The 15,507-nt window shown below is 44.3% G+C and overlaps 1 protein-coding gene across 1 annotated transcript in view; it reads right to left on the reverse strand.

The window, feature by feature from the left end:
- TENM1 (teneurin transmembrane protein 1) overlaps nt 1-15,507 on the reverse strand; it is an 840,365-nt gene that overhangs the window by 386,212 nt on the left and 438,646 nt on the right. Inside the window, 1 exon segment of the mRNA XM_040405386.1 lies at nt 12,099-12,337. Coding sequence (XP_040261320.1) covers nt 12,099-12,337 — 239 coding nt within the window.

Raw genomic sequence — 15,507 nt, forward strand, 5'->3', positions numbered from 1 at the left:
GATACAGCCATTTATGGGGTGTATTAATAGTATAGATACGTACGTCCTATTAGTCTTTCTGCGTTGATTTTACATTGTTTTACATTTTTTGGTGTATTAATAGGAAGTTCGGCGGTGAAGTTACATTGTACTACAGCCATTTACGTGGTGCAGAAAAAGAAAATATCCGTACGTCCCATCACCTGTTCTGCGGTGAATTGTGATTGCTGTATTTCTTTTTTCGGGTGTAGAAATAGGAAAAAAAAAATAGAAAATACATGTCATAATTAGGAATGAGCGAATCGACTTTGGATGAAACATCCGAAGTAGATTTGCAAAAAACTTCACTTCAATACTGTACGTAGCGAGCGCTCCGTACAGTATTAGATTGTATTGGCTCAGATGAGTCGAAATTATTACTTCGCAAAGTCTTGCGAGACTTTGCATAATAACTTCAGAAAGATTTACAGTTGCAAGAAAAAGTATGTGAACCCTTTGGAATGATATGGATTTCTGCACAAATTGGTCATAAAATGTGATCTGATCTTCATCTAAGTCACAACAATAGACAATCACAGTCTGCTTAAACTAATAACACACAAATAATTAAATGTTACCATGTTTTTATTGAACACACCATGTAAACATTCACAGTGCAGGTGGGAAAAGTATGTGAACCCTTGGATTTAATAACTGGTTGAACCTCCTTTGGCAGCAATAATTTCAACCAAACGTTTCCTGTAGTTGCAGCTCAGATGTGCACAACGGTCAGGAGTAATTCTTGACCATTCCTCTTTACAGAACTGTTTTAGTTCAGCAATATTCTTGGGATGTCTGGTGTAAATCGCTTTCTTGAGGTCATGCCACAGCATCTCAATCGGGTAGAGTTTAGGACTCTGACTGGGCCACTCCAGAAGGCGTATTTTCTTCTGTTTAAGCCATTCTGTTGTTGATTAGTGTTGAGCGCGAATATTCGAATAGCGAATATTAATCGCGAATATCGCAACTTCGCGAATATTATGAATATAGTGCTACATATTCGCTATATCGAATATTCGTCATTTTTTAACATCTGAAAACATGATTCCTCCCTGCTTCTTTCTTGTGGGTCAATGAGTCATTGGCCCACAAGTAACTTAAGCAGAAAGGAATCATGTTTTCATATGGAAAATAAAATGACGAATACTTTAAAAAACTAATATATAGCAATATAGGAAATATATTTGTTATTTAGAATATTAGTCTTTTTTTTCCTTCCAATCTGTACAGTCGTTCCATACTCCTCCCCAACAAGCGTCCCCGTCACCATGGGAACGCCTGTGGGTTACAAAATACCATCGGATCTGAGTTTTCCATGAGGTCATGAAAACTCAGATCCAATGGTATATTCTAACCCACAGGCGTTCCCATGGTGACGGGACGCTTGTCAGGGAGGAGAATGCGAACGACTGTACAGATTGGAAAAAATAAAAGACAAATATTCTAAATAACGAATATTTGCTGTATTGCTATATATTCGTTTTTTAGAATGTTCGTCATATTCGTCATATTCTAAAACACGAAGTTATAGCAATATAGCGAATATTCGTGAAATACACATATAGAATGCAATTTAGCTAATATAGTGCCATAGTATTTTTTTTTAATAGTGTAAATTTTTTCCAAATCTAAACTTCAGAAGAGACAAAAATAATTTGACTATAAAAAAAAGATTATAGCACTATATTAGCTAAATTGCAGTCTATATGTATATTTTGCGAATATTCGCTATATTGCTATATATTCTTGTTTTAGAATATTACGTAGTCATCTTTACAGGTCAGCCACTCCTAGGGAGAGTAGCAGCAGTGCTGAACTTTCTCCATTTATAGACAATTTGTCTTACCATGGACTGATGAACAGCAAGGCTTTTGGAGATAATTTTTTAACCCTTTCCAGCTTTATGCAAGTCAACAATTCTTATTTGTAGGTCTTCTGAGAGCTCTTTTGTGTGAGGCATCATTCACATCAGGCAATGCTTCTTGTGGAAAGCAAACCCAGAACTGGTGTGTGTTTTTTATAGGGCAGGGCAGCTGTAATTAACACCTCCAATCTCATCTCATTGATTGGACTCCAGTTGACTGACACCTCACTCCATTAGCTCTTAAAGATGTCATTACCATTAGTCTAGGGGTTCACATACTTTTTCCACCTGCACTATGAATGTTTACATGGTGTGTTCAATAAAAACATGGTAACATCTGTGATCGTCTATTGTTGTGACTTAGATGAAGATCAGATCACATTTTATGACCAATTTGTGCAGAAATCCATATAATTCCAAAGGGTTCACATACTTTTTCTTGCAACTGTATACTGTAAAAAAAAACATTTCCCGAACTCGGGTTCGATTCCAAGGTACAGTATTGAAACAAAGTTTTATGCGAATTCGATCATCTCTAGTCAAAATTGGCATTCAGCTGTGAATTTAGATTGTATATTTACGTGGTGTATTAATAGGAAAGATGCGTACGACTCATTAGCCATTCTGTGGTGAATTCTGATTGTTATATTTCTCTTTTTGGGGTGTAGAAATAGGAAAAAGAATATGTCTTAATTGCCGTTCTGCAGTGAATTGTGTTTTTTTGGGGTCGGGGAGTTTATTAATCAGAAGAAAAAAAAAAAAAAATATATATATATATATATATATATATATACACTGCTCAAAAAAATAAAGGGAACACTTAAACAACACAATGTAACTCCAAGTCAATCCCACTTCTGTGAAATCAAACTGTCCACTTAGGAAGCAATACTGAGTGACAATCAATTTCACATGCTGTTGTGCAAATGGGATAGACAACAGGTGGAAATTATAGGCAATTAGCAAGACACCCCCAATAAAGGAGTGGTTCTGCAGGTGGTAACCACAGACCACTTCTCAGTTCCTATGCTTCCTGGCTGATGTTTTGGTCACTTTTGAATGCTGGCGGTGCTTTCACTCTAGTGGTAGCATGAGGCGGAGTCTACAACCCACACAAGTGGCTCTGGTAGTGCAGCTTATCCAGGATGGCACATCAATGCGAGCCGTGGCAAGAAGGTTTGCTGTGTCTGTCAGCGTAGTGTCCAGAGCATGGAGACGCTACCAGGAGACAGGCCAGTACATCAGGAGACGTGGAGGAGGCTGTAGGAGGGCAACAACCCAGCAGCAGGACCGCTACCTCCGCCTTTGTGCAAGGAGGAACAGGAGGAGCACTGCCAGAGCCATGCAAAATGACCTCCAGCAGGCCACAAATGTGCATGTGTCTTCTCAAACGGTCAGTAACAGACTCCATGAGGGTGATATGAGGGCCCGATGTCCACAGGTGGGGGTTGTGCTTACAGCCCAACACCGTGCAGGACGTTTGGCATTTGCCAGAGAACACCAAGATTGGCAAATTCGCCACTGGCGCCCTGTGCTCTTCACAGATGAAAGCAGGTTCACACTGAGCACATGTGACAGACGTGACAGAGTCTTGAGACGCCGTGGAGAACGTTCTGCTGCCTGCAACATCCTCCAGCATGACCGGTTTGGCATTGGGTCAGTAATGGTGTGGGGTGGCATTTCTTTGGAGGGCCGCACAGCCCTCCATGTGCTCGCCAGCGGTAGCCTGACTGCCATTATGTACCGAGATGAGATCCTCAGACCCCTTGTGAGACTATATGCTGGTGCGGTTGGCCCTGGGTTCCTCCTAATGCAAGACAATGCTAGATCTCAGGTGGCTGGAGTGTGTCAGCAGTTCCTGCAAGATGAAGGCATTGATGCTATGGACTGGCCCGCCCGTTCTCCAGACCTGAATCCAATTGAGCACATCTGGGACATCATGTCTCGCTCTATCCACCAACGTCACGTTGCACCACAGACTGTCCAGGAGTTGGCAGATGCTTTAGTCCAGGTATGGGAGGAGATCCCTCAGGAGACCGTCCGCCACCTCATCAGGAGCATGCACAGGCGTTGTAGGGAGGTCATACAGGCACGTGGAGGCCACACACACTACTGAGCCTCATTTTGACTTGTTTTAAGGACATTACATTAAAGTTGGATCAGCCTGTAGTGTGTTTTTCCACTTTAATTTTGAGTGTGACTCCAAATCCAGACCTCCATGGGTTGAAAAATATGATTTCCATTTTTACATTTTTGTGTGATTTTGTTGTCAGCACATTCAACTATGTAAAGAACAAAGTATTTCAGAAGAATATTTAATTAACTCAGATCTAGGATGTGTTATTTTTGTGTTCCCTTTATTTTTTTGAACAGTGTATATATATATATATATATATATATATATATATATATATATATATATATGTTTTAATTGCCATTCAGCAGTGAAGTAACATTGTACTACAGCCTTTTTGGAGGGGTATTATTTTAATTCTTTTATCATATAGTATGTCAGACAGACAGGTGACAGGCCCTTCAAAGGGAATGGGTAGTGGTCAAAATGCTTCTGTCGCATGCAGCAGGAGAAGGAAGGGGGTGGCAGCAGGAGTTGCAGCCAGAGGCCTGAGATCCTGGTGTCATCTAGCAGTCGTGTCTTGACCAGCAACCCAGCGATGCATGAATGGTTGACTCATTCTTTGAGTTTGTAGCAAGTGACATCAGACACCCCAGCCAAGAGTCGGTGGGTTCCTCTGGCACGACACTTAGTTGTTGCCCTCACCTGTCCTGAACCTTCCTCTGTCATTTTCAGTTCCCTCAGTGCGAGAAGTATTATATGCCGTAGGCTCGGCTCCACTTTTCAGGAGGGACAAGCTACTAGAGGACAGTCAGCAGCTACTGCCCAGCCAAGATCTGGAGGAGACATCCGCCGCATCCTCCGATAGGCAGGCAAGTAGTGATGAGGATAGACGAGTGGGAGCAGGTGTTGGTTCAGGCTATTGGCCCTGAGAGCGTTGAGGGGGAAATCAGTGATGTGTAGACAGCAGCGGATGATGATGATGATGTAGCTGATCGCACTTGGGAGCCTGGTGAAGAAGGGGCTTTATCATCATCATCAGGATAAGAGGATGGCAGCTTGCTCGTGAGGCAGTGGCTGAGCCAGCAGGGTGGCAGTGTAGCTGTGAGTCAACAGGGTGGCAGCAGTGGGTGGTCAGGATCCAAATGTATTCCACCCGATTCGCAGGAGCCTACCGGCATGCAAAGTAGCTGTACAGGGGTTCACGGAGGCAGCGGTAGCAGGCAGTCAGCATGGAATGTTGGTGGGAAAATGCCATACTCAGCTGTGGGGCAATTTTTTGTTAGGCCGCCGTGGAGGTGAACATGGCCATTTGCCGTATTTGTGGGCAGAATGTGAAGCGTGGCCAGGGTGCCAATGTTGCTATCACATCCCTGCGTCAACACATGCAGTGTCACCATAAAGTGGCCTGGGATAACCATGGCTCCAATGTGGTGGTCCAGCAACCGATGCATCACCCAGTGGCACGCCCCCAATTTCATGCAGTCAAGGCTCCACCACCTCAGCCTAAGGGAGCTGTCTGTCCTTCCCATCATCTGCTGGTCCTGATACTCCTGCTCCTCCACCTCCTACTCCTAGTCAGTCATTCCATTAGCAATTGATCACCGAAGCGATTACCAAGAGACAACAGTATGTGTGCACTCATCCAATGGCGCAGAAGCTGATCGTGCTCCTAGCCAAATTGCTGGTGCTGCAGTCCCTCCCTTTCCAAGTGGTGGACCTTTCAGAGAACTGGTGGCTTGTACCGAGCCAAGGTGGAGAGTCCCAAGCCATCATTTCTTTGCCAAAAAGGCAGTACCAGGCCTGCACACATATGCAGAACAGAAGGTGGGCCAGTCCCTGAGCCTGTCTGTGTCTGCCAAAGTGCACGGCAGCGCCGACGTGTGAAGCTGTAACTACGGTCAAGGACAATATAATGTCCTTTACGACCCACTGGGGAAATTTGGTTCCTGCCCAGTTACACCAGCAACTTGGCCAGGTGACGCCGCTTCAGCCTCCACGTTCTCACGCCGTTGGTCATGCGACAATGTCCGCCTCTGCTTTCTCATACTCCATCGTGTCCTCAGCCTCCACTGCAGGGACAATTCACAGTGCCCCACCAGCTTACGACATGCGCAGGGCACGGCGGTGTCACGCTGTTCTGTACCTAGTTGCCTGGGCGAACGGAGTCACACAGGGGAGGAACTGCTCCGTGTCCTTCATCAAGAGATCGAATCCTGACTTTCTCTGCGACAACTCAAAATCGGAACCATGGTTACTGACAATGGGAAGAACATGGTGTTGGTGCTGCGACAAGTAGAGCTGAGCCGTGGCAGTATCCAGTGAAAATGAAGTGAGGAAGTCCCTCCGAGTCACTTGCGCAAATGGTCCGATGCATGCTTGCTTGCGTAATGACAGCTGAATTGTCACCATTCACCAGAGGGATGACTACTGGCTCTCCACCATGTTAGACCCTTGCTACCGGTCCAAAATGGGGGCCTTTTTCACACCCACTGAGAGGGAGGAGAAACTGAACTACCATCGAGACATCCTATGTAGTTAGTTGGCCGCTGCCTATGTGCGCCATAGCCCATCCTCACACAGGTGTGACCGGGGCCCTCTGTGCTCATCTTCCACTGCCATGGCTGCTGGGGGTGGGGGGCCTTAAGTCTAGAGTCGCTGATGAGCAGTTTTCTTCACCTGCCTACTGAAAAAACTACTAACCAGCAGCAGCAGGTAGACATAGAGCAGAACCTGAACCAGCAGGTTGTGGCATACTTGGAGTGCACCCTGCCACCCCACATCGAAGATCCCCTGGATTACTGGGCAGCCAAACTCGATTTGTGGCCACAACTGTCCTAGTTTGCCCTGGACAACCTTTCCTGCCTGGCCAGCAGTGTGGCATCAGAGCCAGTGTTTAGTGTGGCGGGGGCCATGGTTACCCAAGGAGAACTCGCCTGTCCACCCAAAATGTAGAGAAACTGACCTTTGTGAAAGTAAATCAGGCGTGGATCAGCCAGTATTTTCAAATACCAATGCCTGATGCATCAGACTAGTTCATCCATGGTGGCACACCAACACTTTGACAAAAGAGACCTGTTTCTTCTGGCTACCTGCTTCAGCTACTATTCTGATGCTGCCACCCGCCTGATGCCACACCTGCTGCCAGGTGCTCCTACTGTCAGCCACCATCTTCAGCTGGTACTGTTATTGCCCCCCACCTACACACTATGTCACTGGGCCACTCTGTGGACTCCTCATGCTGCTGCCATCTCTCCACTCTGTGGTCTTCTCATGCTGCTGCCACCTCAACACTATGTCTCTGGGCCACTCTGTGGTCTCCTCATGTTGCTGCCACTTCACCACTATGCCACTGGGACACTCTGTGGTCTCCTCATGTTGCTGCCACATCACCACCTTGTGGTCTCCTCATGCTGCTGCCACCGCAACACTAGATTTCTGGGCCACTCTGTGGTCCCCTCATGCTGCTGCTACATCACCACTCTGGTCTCCTCATACTGCTGCCACTTCACCACTCTGTGGTCTCCTCATCCTGCTGCCACAACAATACTATGTCACTGGGCCACTCTATGGTCTCCTCATGCTGCTGCCACATCACAACTCTGTGGTGTCCTCATACTGCTACCACCTCAACACTATGTTTCTGGGCCACTCTGTGGTCTCTTCATGCTGCTGCCACATCACCACTATATAGTGAAAATGAAATAGAGTTGTCAGCCACAGGGAGAGGTGGCATCTACTGATGGTTACTAAATATCAATATGAGAGAGCAGAAAAAAGCATGAGTAAAAGTATAAATATTCATAAGGTAGAAATGTAAAGAATGGGTATGAATAAGTACCCACCTAAAATAGTGCTAATAATATCCACAATAATATGATTGATAAAAATAATAACTGCAACTGTGAATAAATAACTCACTTCACCAGGGAGGTGGTCTGTGTGATAAAGCTCAAGACACCCACAAACACAACCTCCCTCGCCACATTCTTAACCCTTATGTCAATTGAGAGGTATATACCATCCAGGAAACCTTTTTATTTCTTGAAAAAAACCTCTTATAAGCAGGTCCTCTGGTCTCAAGTAATTTTTTTTTTTCAGGCATGAGATCATCTCTCTGATGAAAGTAGTAGTATGAACCAGTTATAAAAGTTGACAAGGTTGGTTTCCTGAAACAACCGATTTTTTCATAATTTATTCACATGAATATGATAACCCACACATTATTGGGTCGAATTAAATTATAGCTATAAGTATAGAAAAAAAAAAAAAAAAGTTAGTCTGCTAACCCCCCTGTGCTACCAGAGGTAGGAAATAAAAACACACAAGGGGGGTGTTTGGGGCACCTTATATATAGTGTTCAGGTGCAGGAGAGCACCCAAGAATTTTGTCTAGGGGGGTCTGAAAAAGCAAAAAAATGTGGCACATGTAGTGCGCTGTGCCAATTCTTTTGCCTGCCCATTTTTCAAAGCCCCCTTTATATTTAAAAATGCGGGGGGGGGACGGGACGTAGTGTGTTGTGCTGATTCTTTTACTTGGCCATTTCTAAAAGCTCCTTAGGAACAGAACAATGCAATTTTTAGCCTCGCCCATGGCCTGCTGCCCCCTTTGGCTGTCCTCACCCAGCTCTGAATCCTCCTTCTGCAAATGGCAGGAGGAGGAGCCGGAGCATCTCCTCTCCTACATAGCGCCCCATACCTCTTATATCCAGTGATGTTACCTTTGTTGTAAACGTTCTCTTTCTTTATCTTCTCCATTCAGACCAGACCACCATGATGATTTTTCAGTCATCTCCCGTGTAAAGGGGGAATATTAATCATTAATATTTATGCAAATATCAATAATTAATATTCATAAACTGGGGAAGGAGTCCAGTTAACTCCAAAACGCGTCTGGTGAAGGATAACCCCATGAGACTAAATATACATTGAAGCGCTTCAAATCGACCAGGAATAGTGGGATCAGTATCCAAAAAATTTGTTAAAGAAAAAACCTGAAATCAACAGCTGCAGTGACATCTGACCTGCTTGCTTGATTGAGCACCTGTGCAGGAACTAAACCACACAAAACCACTGAGACAGCACTCCTACAGTTGATTGCTGCAGATCCCTGAATCTATCTCCTGGAAACTACATCGCAGCCTGTAAGTGTACTAGACGTGGGACGCCACGTCAACCGCAGTACAGCCGGCACAAATCTACAGAACTGTAAGTAAAACCAATGCCGCATGGATATATACACAGGCAAAGTGATTGGATGTATTGCTAAACTTGTAGCAAAAGAAATGTGAGTGACTCAACCACACATCCTCACTTCGGCTACATTGAAACTAACCTGTGAACTTCCTAAAATCCTGATTACCACGGACTGCGTCCAAATAGCGTGGATATCAGGTCCACTGGACAATTAATGTAACACGGACATTCAGAGTAATAGAAAATAACAGAAAAATCGGAGACTCTATTCAGGACATTTCTTCCCTAGGATTTTTTACATAATTTTATATTTTAGTGTTGCTTTTTATGGATGTTTGCAATTTTAAGAATTTTAAAGTGACTATAAGTCTATATAGCATGCAAATATATGTTTAATAATATTTTATGTATATATATATATTTTTCTGGTATAAATAAATGTATTGTCTAGAAAAACTCTTCCATGTGTATCTGAATGTAGGTGTGCCCTACTCCTTCAATTTATCTAACCTGTTAGGCCTTGTTCACATCAGCGTTCAGCCTTTCCGTTCTCCTGCTCCGTTATAGGAGCAGGAGAACGGAAAGGACGGATTCGGCACATAACTGAGCCGAGCGGAGCCTACGGACCTCATAGACCCCCATAGACTATAATGGGGTCCGTTAGGTTTCCGCTCAGAAGATGATTTTGGAGCGGAGACAAAAGTCCTGCATGCAGGACTTTTGTCTCCGCTCCAAAATCATCTTCTGAGCGGAAACCTAACGGACCCCATTATAGTCTATGGGGATCTATGAGGTCCGTAAGCTCCGCTCGGCTCAGTTATGTGCCGAATCCGTCCTTTCCGTTCTCCTGTTCCTATAACGGAGCAGGAGAACGGAAAGGCTGAACGCTGATGTGAAAATAGCCTTAAATGAGTTGTTAAAGTTATTTTGGTTGTGCTGTTTTCATTTTTTTCATTTTTTATAAAAAAATTATTGCTTATTTATTATTTTTTGTGACCCTTTTTAATTTACATTTTTTTTATTAAATGTTGTTATTTTTTTTTATAATCCCATTAAGGAATTACTGTCCTAGAAAATTATTATATATTTATGCAGCCAGCAGCATGCAGGGGAGAGTGCTGTGAGAAGGAAACTGGCACAGATAGGAGTAGTAGTGGTTTACGATGGTTGCCCTCACTCTGGCGATGCCTGAGGTTGTGCAGGTATGAATGGAGGGTGCCCTCCGATGAATGGAGGACGCACTCTATCTTCCCTTTGAGGCATTCCCTGTTTCTCTGAGGCTCCTTCCTGGATGTAGTTGGGGTACCCTTGATGGTGGATGTCTGGTGGTCTAAAAGCAGGAGGTAAGGTAGAGTGAGGGCTGGCGAATGGTGGAGACAATGACTAGGCCAAATTAATTGATTGCAAAGAACAGTCTCTTTACTGACAATGAGAGTTGCAGTTCAGAGAGCAGCAATATGCACAGTTCTAAGGTATTACACAGAACTTACTTTTCTCAATGACTGTGTATAGGCAGTGGCAATGATGGTAGTAGTAGTAGTCCCCAAGTATCCCTCTAAACACTTTGCTATCTTCCCAAATTGACCAGAGACATGCAACATTCTCATATTCAATACTGTAGATCCCACAGTGGGGTGCAGAACCTTCAAAGGGTAACTAATCATTGTAAAAGCATGGTGGGTACTGAAGCAATATACCGTTTTCACTAGCAGTAAGGCCTGTTGCCATAGAAGAGCGATTGCACTTACTGTTTGTCCTTTAAATTGACCCTTCTATAGTCTGTATATTCTGTTCTCCTTCTCTCTCGAAGGATGGTAACTTTTCCTCAGCATACAAAGATGGAGGCTCTTTTGAGTAGGCCTCACGCTACACAGGTAACATGCACCTCCTCACCCTCTGGCTGCTTGAGCTACACTCCCCAGCACCTACCTCAGAGGGCGCAGGCCCAGCCTTCCTCCGTCTCTGTGGGGCACAATAAGCCAAATAGTGCTAACATGTTCAGCTATCGACCAACCAATAGTTGGTGTAAAATTACACATGAATATGACAGAATTCATATTCAGACAGAATGAGTCACTGTGTTAAATCTGACACATCTGTAACTATTTGTGTCAGTTTATGCTGTCTACATTTTAGACAGGATTTGTACATCTTGCACAGTGTATTCCATTTTAACTACCACCACAGGGCAGGTTATAATATTACACCATACCATTTGGTGCCATGATAGGTACTTGGCCAACTTTATGACCTTCAACTAGTAGAAAAACGTTAACTGTAAGCTCAGGGCATAGCTGTTATCTGTAGATGAATGCTAATTTCCTGTTCAGATATGCTGCGGGTTACAAACCACTGATATTGTCACCGAGTAATCAGATATATATAAAACTGAAGCCAAATGGGATATATAACTTGGCCGTACAAATGTCATTGTTTACGAATGACCAAATGCATATTTGCCAGTCATTTCTTGTTCCAGGGACATTTTCAGGTTTTGATGATGTGTCCCTGGAAATGTCCTCTCCTCGTTTTACCTTTCTGACCAACTCTAAAATAATTATCTTCTTTTGCATGTCCCTCTTTGCCATCTATTCACATCCATTGGCTTTTAGAGTGAATATTAATTGACATCAAGAGAAATACATCACATTTTAATGAAATTTGTTAAACATAATATAATGCAGATTACAGCATACCCAGCCAGCCCTTGGAAACAAACTACTGATGGCCTCAATTTCACTAGCTCAGCAGACAACCCTCCCTGAAAATTAGTTTAAAAAGTTGGCAACTTTGCAAAAGCAGAAAGTAGCCCTGCTAATGCTTCATTTTTAATGCCTGACCTCTGGCATCTCTAGCATGTCATTTGTGGGATTCCTCAAGACATATTTGATTAAATTTTACATTTAATAGTGAAAGAAAAGGTAAAAATAGAGAACAGAACTCTTACTGATAACATATGCAAGCAGCAGTGCAAGCGTTACTGTAATTGCTGTAGCGCTCAAGGCCGTGCATTTCCAGTTACAACACCGGTACGATTTGTTAAATGTGAAGGCAGGCCTGGAAAAGGTGCTCCTGGGCAGTGGTCTCGGAGGTGGAGAATAGACTGTGTTTGAAGTAAGAGGGTAGTTCTGGCTGGCAGCACTGAAGATTGGAGATGTACCAGATCCATGCTTGAAAAGAAAATGCCTGCAAGGATAAAAAAAAAAGGCTCAAAATGGTGTAAACATCATCCACATGCAGCGCACAGCAGCAATAATCATTAGGCAGCTCTATTTGATCATTAATTCTTTTGTTGCAACACTTTTACAAACTTCATTAGAAAAACACACATTGTCTGGCGCATACTTAGCATTGAAGTACTGTACGACCTCGGAAAAGTCAATGAATTTAGCATCAAGAAAAGACACATTGTTTTGAGATTAATGCAAGTAACATTTTAAGAAATAATTTATCTCTGCCAAACACATCATTAATAGTGCTGGGCAAGCATGCTTGGCTGAACACCAGTTCGGATCGAGCATCGCTATGCTCGGCACATCGCGGTGCTCGGCCGAACAACGTGTGTGCTCGAGTCTCCACCCCGCAGCCAATAAATGTGCAGGTAAGTACTGCCATTCACTGTAATGCCGTAGCCATGCTGGATACTGGCGTTACAGTGATTGGCTGGCCGGAACGCTTCATCGGGTGCTATACAGCACCTGATGACACATGTTCGGCTCAGTCTTAGTCAGGGCGATCTCTGCTGAAGAAGGGACAGATAGTGTAAGGGGTAAAATACTAATATTTTTATTGAAAAAACATGTTAGAGACCCAAAAGTCCTTTTAAGGACTATTGTTGTATCTGGCAGCAATATAATTATTAGCGCAACCTGCGCTAAATTGCGTGAAATTGTTAGAGATCCAAAAGTCTTTTTAAGGAATATAGTTGTATCTCGCAGCAATATATATTTATAGCGCAACCTGCGCTAAATAGCTTGCAATTGTTTGGCCGCTGCACACAGCGACATTATCTGCGCTACATCTCCTGTCTAACGTGTGCGCAGCCTAAAAATATCTGTGACATCCAGTTTACTTTTTCCGTAGACGGTGTCCGCTGCGGACAGTTACATTACCTGCGCTACATCTCCTGTATAACGTTCGCGTATCCGAACTATCAGTCGCATTCAGTCAAATTTTTTTGCTGCTGGTGGCAGCGACATTACCTGCGCTACAACTCAAGTTTAACGTTAGCGCATCTAAAATATCAGGAACATTCAGTGTAATTTTTTTTGCCGCTGGCGACAGCGACATTATCTGTGCTACATCTCCTGTATAACGTGTGCACAGACTAAAAATATCTGTGACATCCAGTGTACTTTTTCTGTAGACGGTGTCCGCTGCGGACAGTTACATTACCTGCTCTACATCTCCTGTATAACATTGGCCCATCCTATATATCAGTGACATTAATTCAGCGTAATTTTTTATTAGCCTCTTGTGACAGCTACATTACTTGCGCTATACCTCCTGTATATAGTTTGCGCATCCTAAATATCAGTGACATTAATTCAATGTAATTTTTTATTAGCCGGTGGTGACAGCGACATTACTTGCACTATACCTCCTATATAACGTTTGTGCATCATAAATATCAGTGACATTCATTCAGTGAAATTTTTTATTAGCTGTTGGTGGTGACAGCGACATTATTTGTGCTATACCTCCTGTATAATGTTTGCGCATCCTAAAATTATCTGTGACATTCAGTGTACTTTTTTCATAGACGCTGCGGACAGCGACATTATCTGTGCTACATCTCCTGTTTAACGTGTGCGCATCCTAAAAATATCTGTGACATTCTCTGTACTTTATTTGCTCATACACTTACAAAACCTGCGCTACTGTACGTGTGACATGCTTGCAAGCATATATACCATTTACTATGTGCAAGGCGAGCAGTAAGGGACAGGGAAGTGGCCGTGTTGCTAATGGTGTACGCAGAGGCCGTGGCCCTGGAAGTGGTAAAACTGTGCCTGCTGCCAGAGCACAAGAAACACACTGATCCACGATACCTAGCTTCATGTCCCAGTTTGCAGGGCGGTGCAGGACACCACTCTCAAATTCAGACCAGTGTGAACAGGTGGTCGGTTGGATTGCAGCAGATAATGCTTCCAGTCGGTTAAGCACCACCCTGTCTTCCACAAAGTCCAGTTTCAGTAGCCAAGAGTCTGGTCAACACAATCCTTACCCTGATACTCCTTCCTCCCACCATGGAGAGTCTTGGCAAACAAGTTATCCCACACTCGGATCTTCCGAGGAGCTCTTTTCAGCGCCATTCCTTGATTTGGCCCTCTCACCAAGGTGGCTGGAAGAGGGACATGAGGAGATCTTGTGCCCTGATTCCCAAACTCTTGAGCATCCACAGTCAAAAGAACATGATGGTGGGGAACGGCAATTAGTGTTTCACGAGGTGGATGATGATGATGATGATGAGAAACAGTTGCCAATAAGTCAACTGCGATTAGTGTCTCTTGAGGTTGATGATGAGGATGAGACACAGTTGTCAATAACTGAGGTTGTTGTTAGGTCAACAAGTCAGGAGGATGACCAGAGTGAGGGAGTGGAAGAGGAGGTGGTGGACGATGAAGTCACTGACCCAACTTGTGAAGGTGGCAAGCCGAGCAATGACAGCAGTACAGAGGGGGAGTGATCCGAAGCACCCCAATAGGCTGGAAGAGGCAGTGGGGGGGCAAAAAGGAGAAGGAGAGCCACACCAAACAGGCCCGCAACTGTTCCCTGGAGCACCCCCTTTGTGGCAATCTCCCTTGCCAAGGGGTAGGTGTTCCGCAGTCTGGCGCTTTTTTTGAGGAAAGTGCGGACGATAAAAGAATTGTCATTTGCAACCTGTGCCATACCAAAATGAGCAGGGGCGTGAACACTAGCAACCTCACCACCACCAGCATGATCTGCCACATGGCATCAAAGCACCCTAATAGGTGTGGCCGAACGCCTGGGTCCACAATCAGTGTCTGCGGGTCACACCACTGCCTCCTCTTCCCCTGTGTTACGTGCTGGTCAATCCCCTGTCCAAGATGCAGGCCCGGATGCCTCCCGCAATGCACCTAGACCTTCGCAAGCACCATAAGCCAGCACATCCACTTCTGTGTCCCAGCGCACCGTACAGATGTCTATACCCCAGGCCTTTGAACGAAAGCGCAAATACCCAGCCACCCACCCACAGGCCATAGCACTAAATGCGCACCTTTCCAAATTGCTGGCCCTGGAAATGTTGCCATTTAGGCTTGTGGACACTAAGGCTTTCTGCAGCCTGATGTCGGTGGCCGTCCCCCTTTACTCTGTCCCAGCCGCCAATATAT

Source organism: Bufo bufo, chromosome 8, assembly GCF_905171765.1.
Source record: "Bufo bufo chromosome 8, aBufBuf1.1, whole genome shotgun sequence".
Taxonomy (NCBI): domain Eukaryota; kingdom Metazoa; phylum Chordata; class Amphibia; order Anura; family Bufonidae; genus Bufo; species Bufo bufo.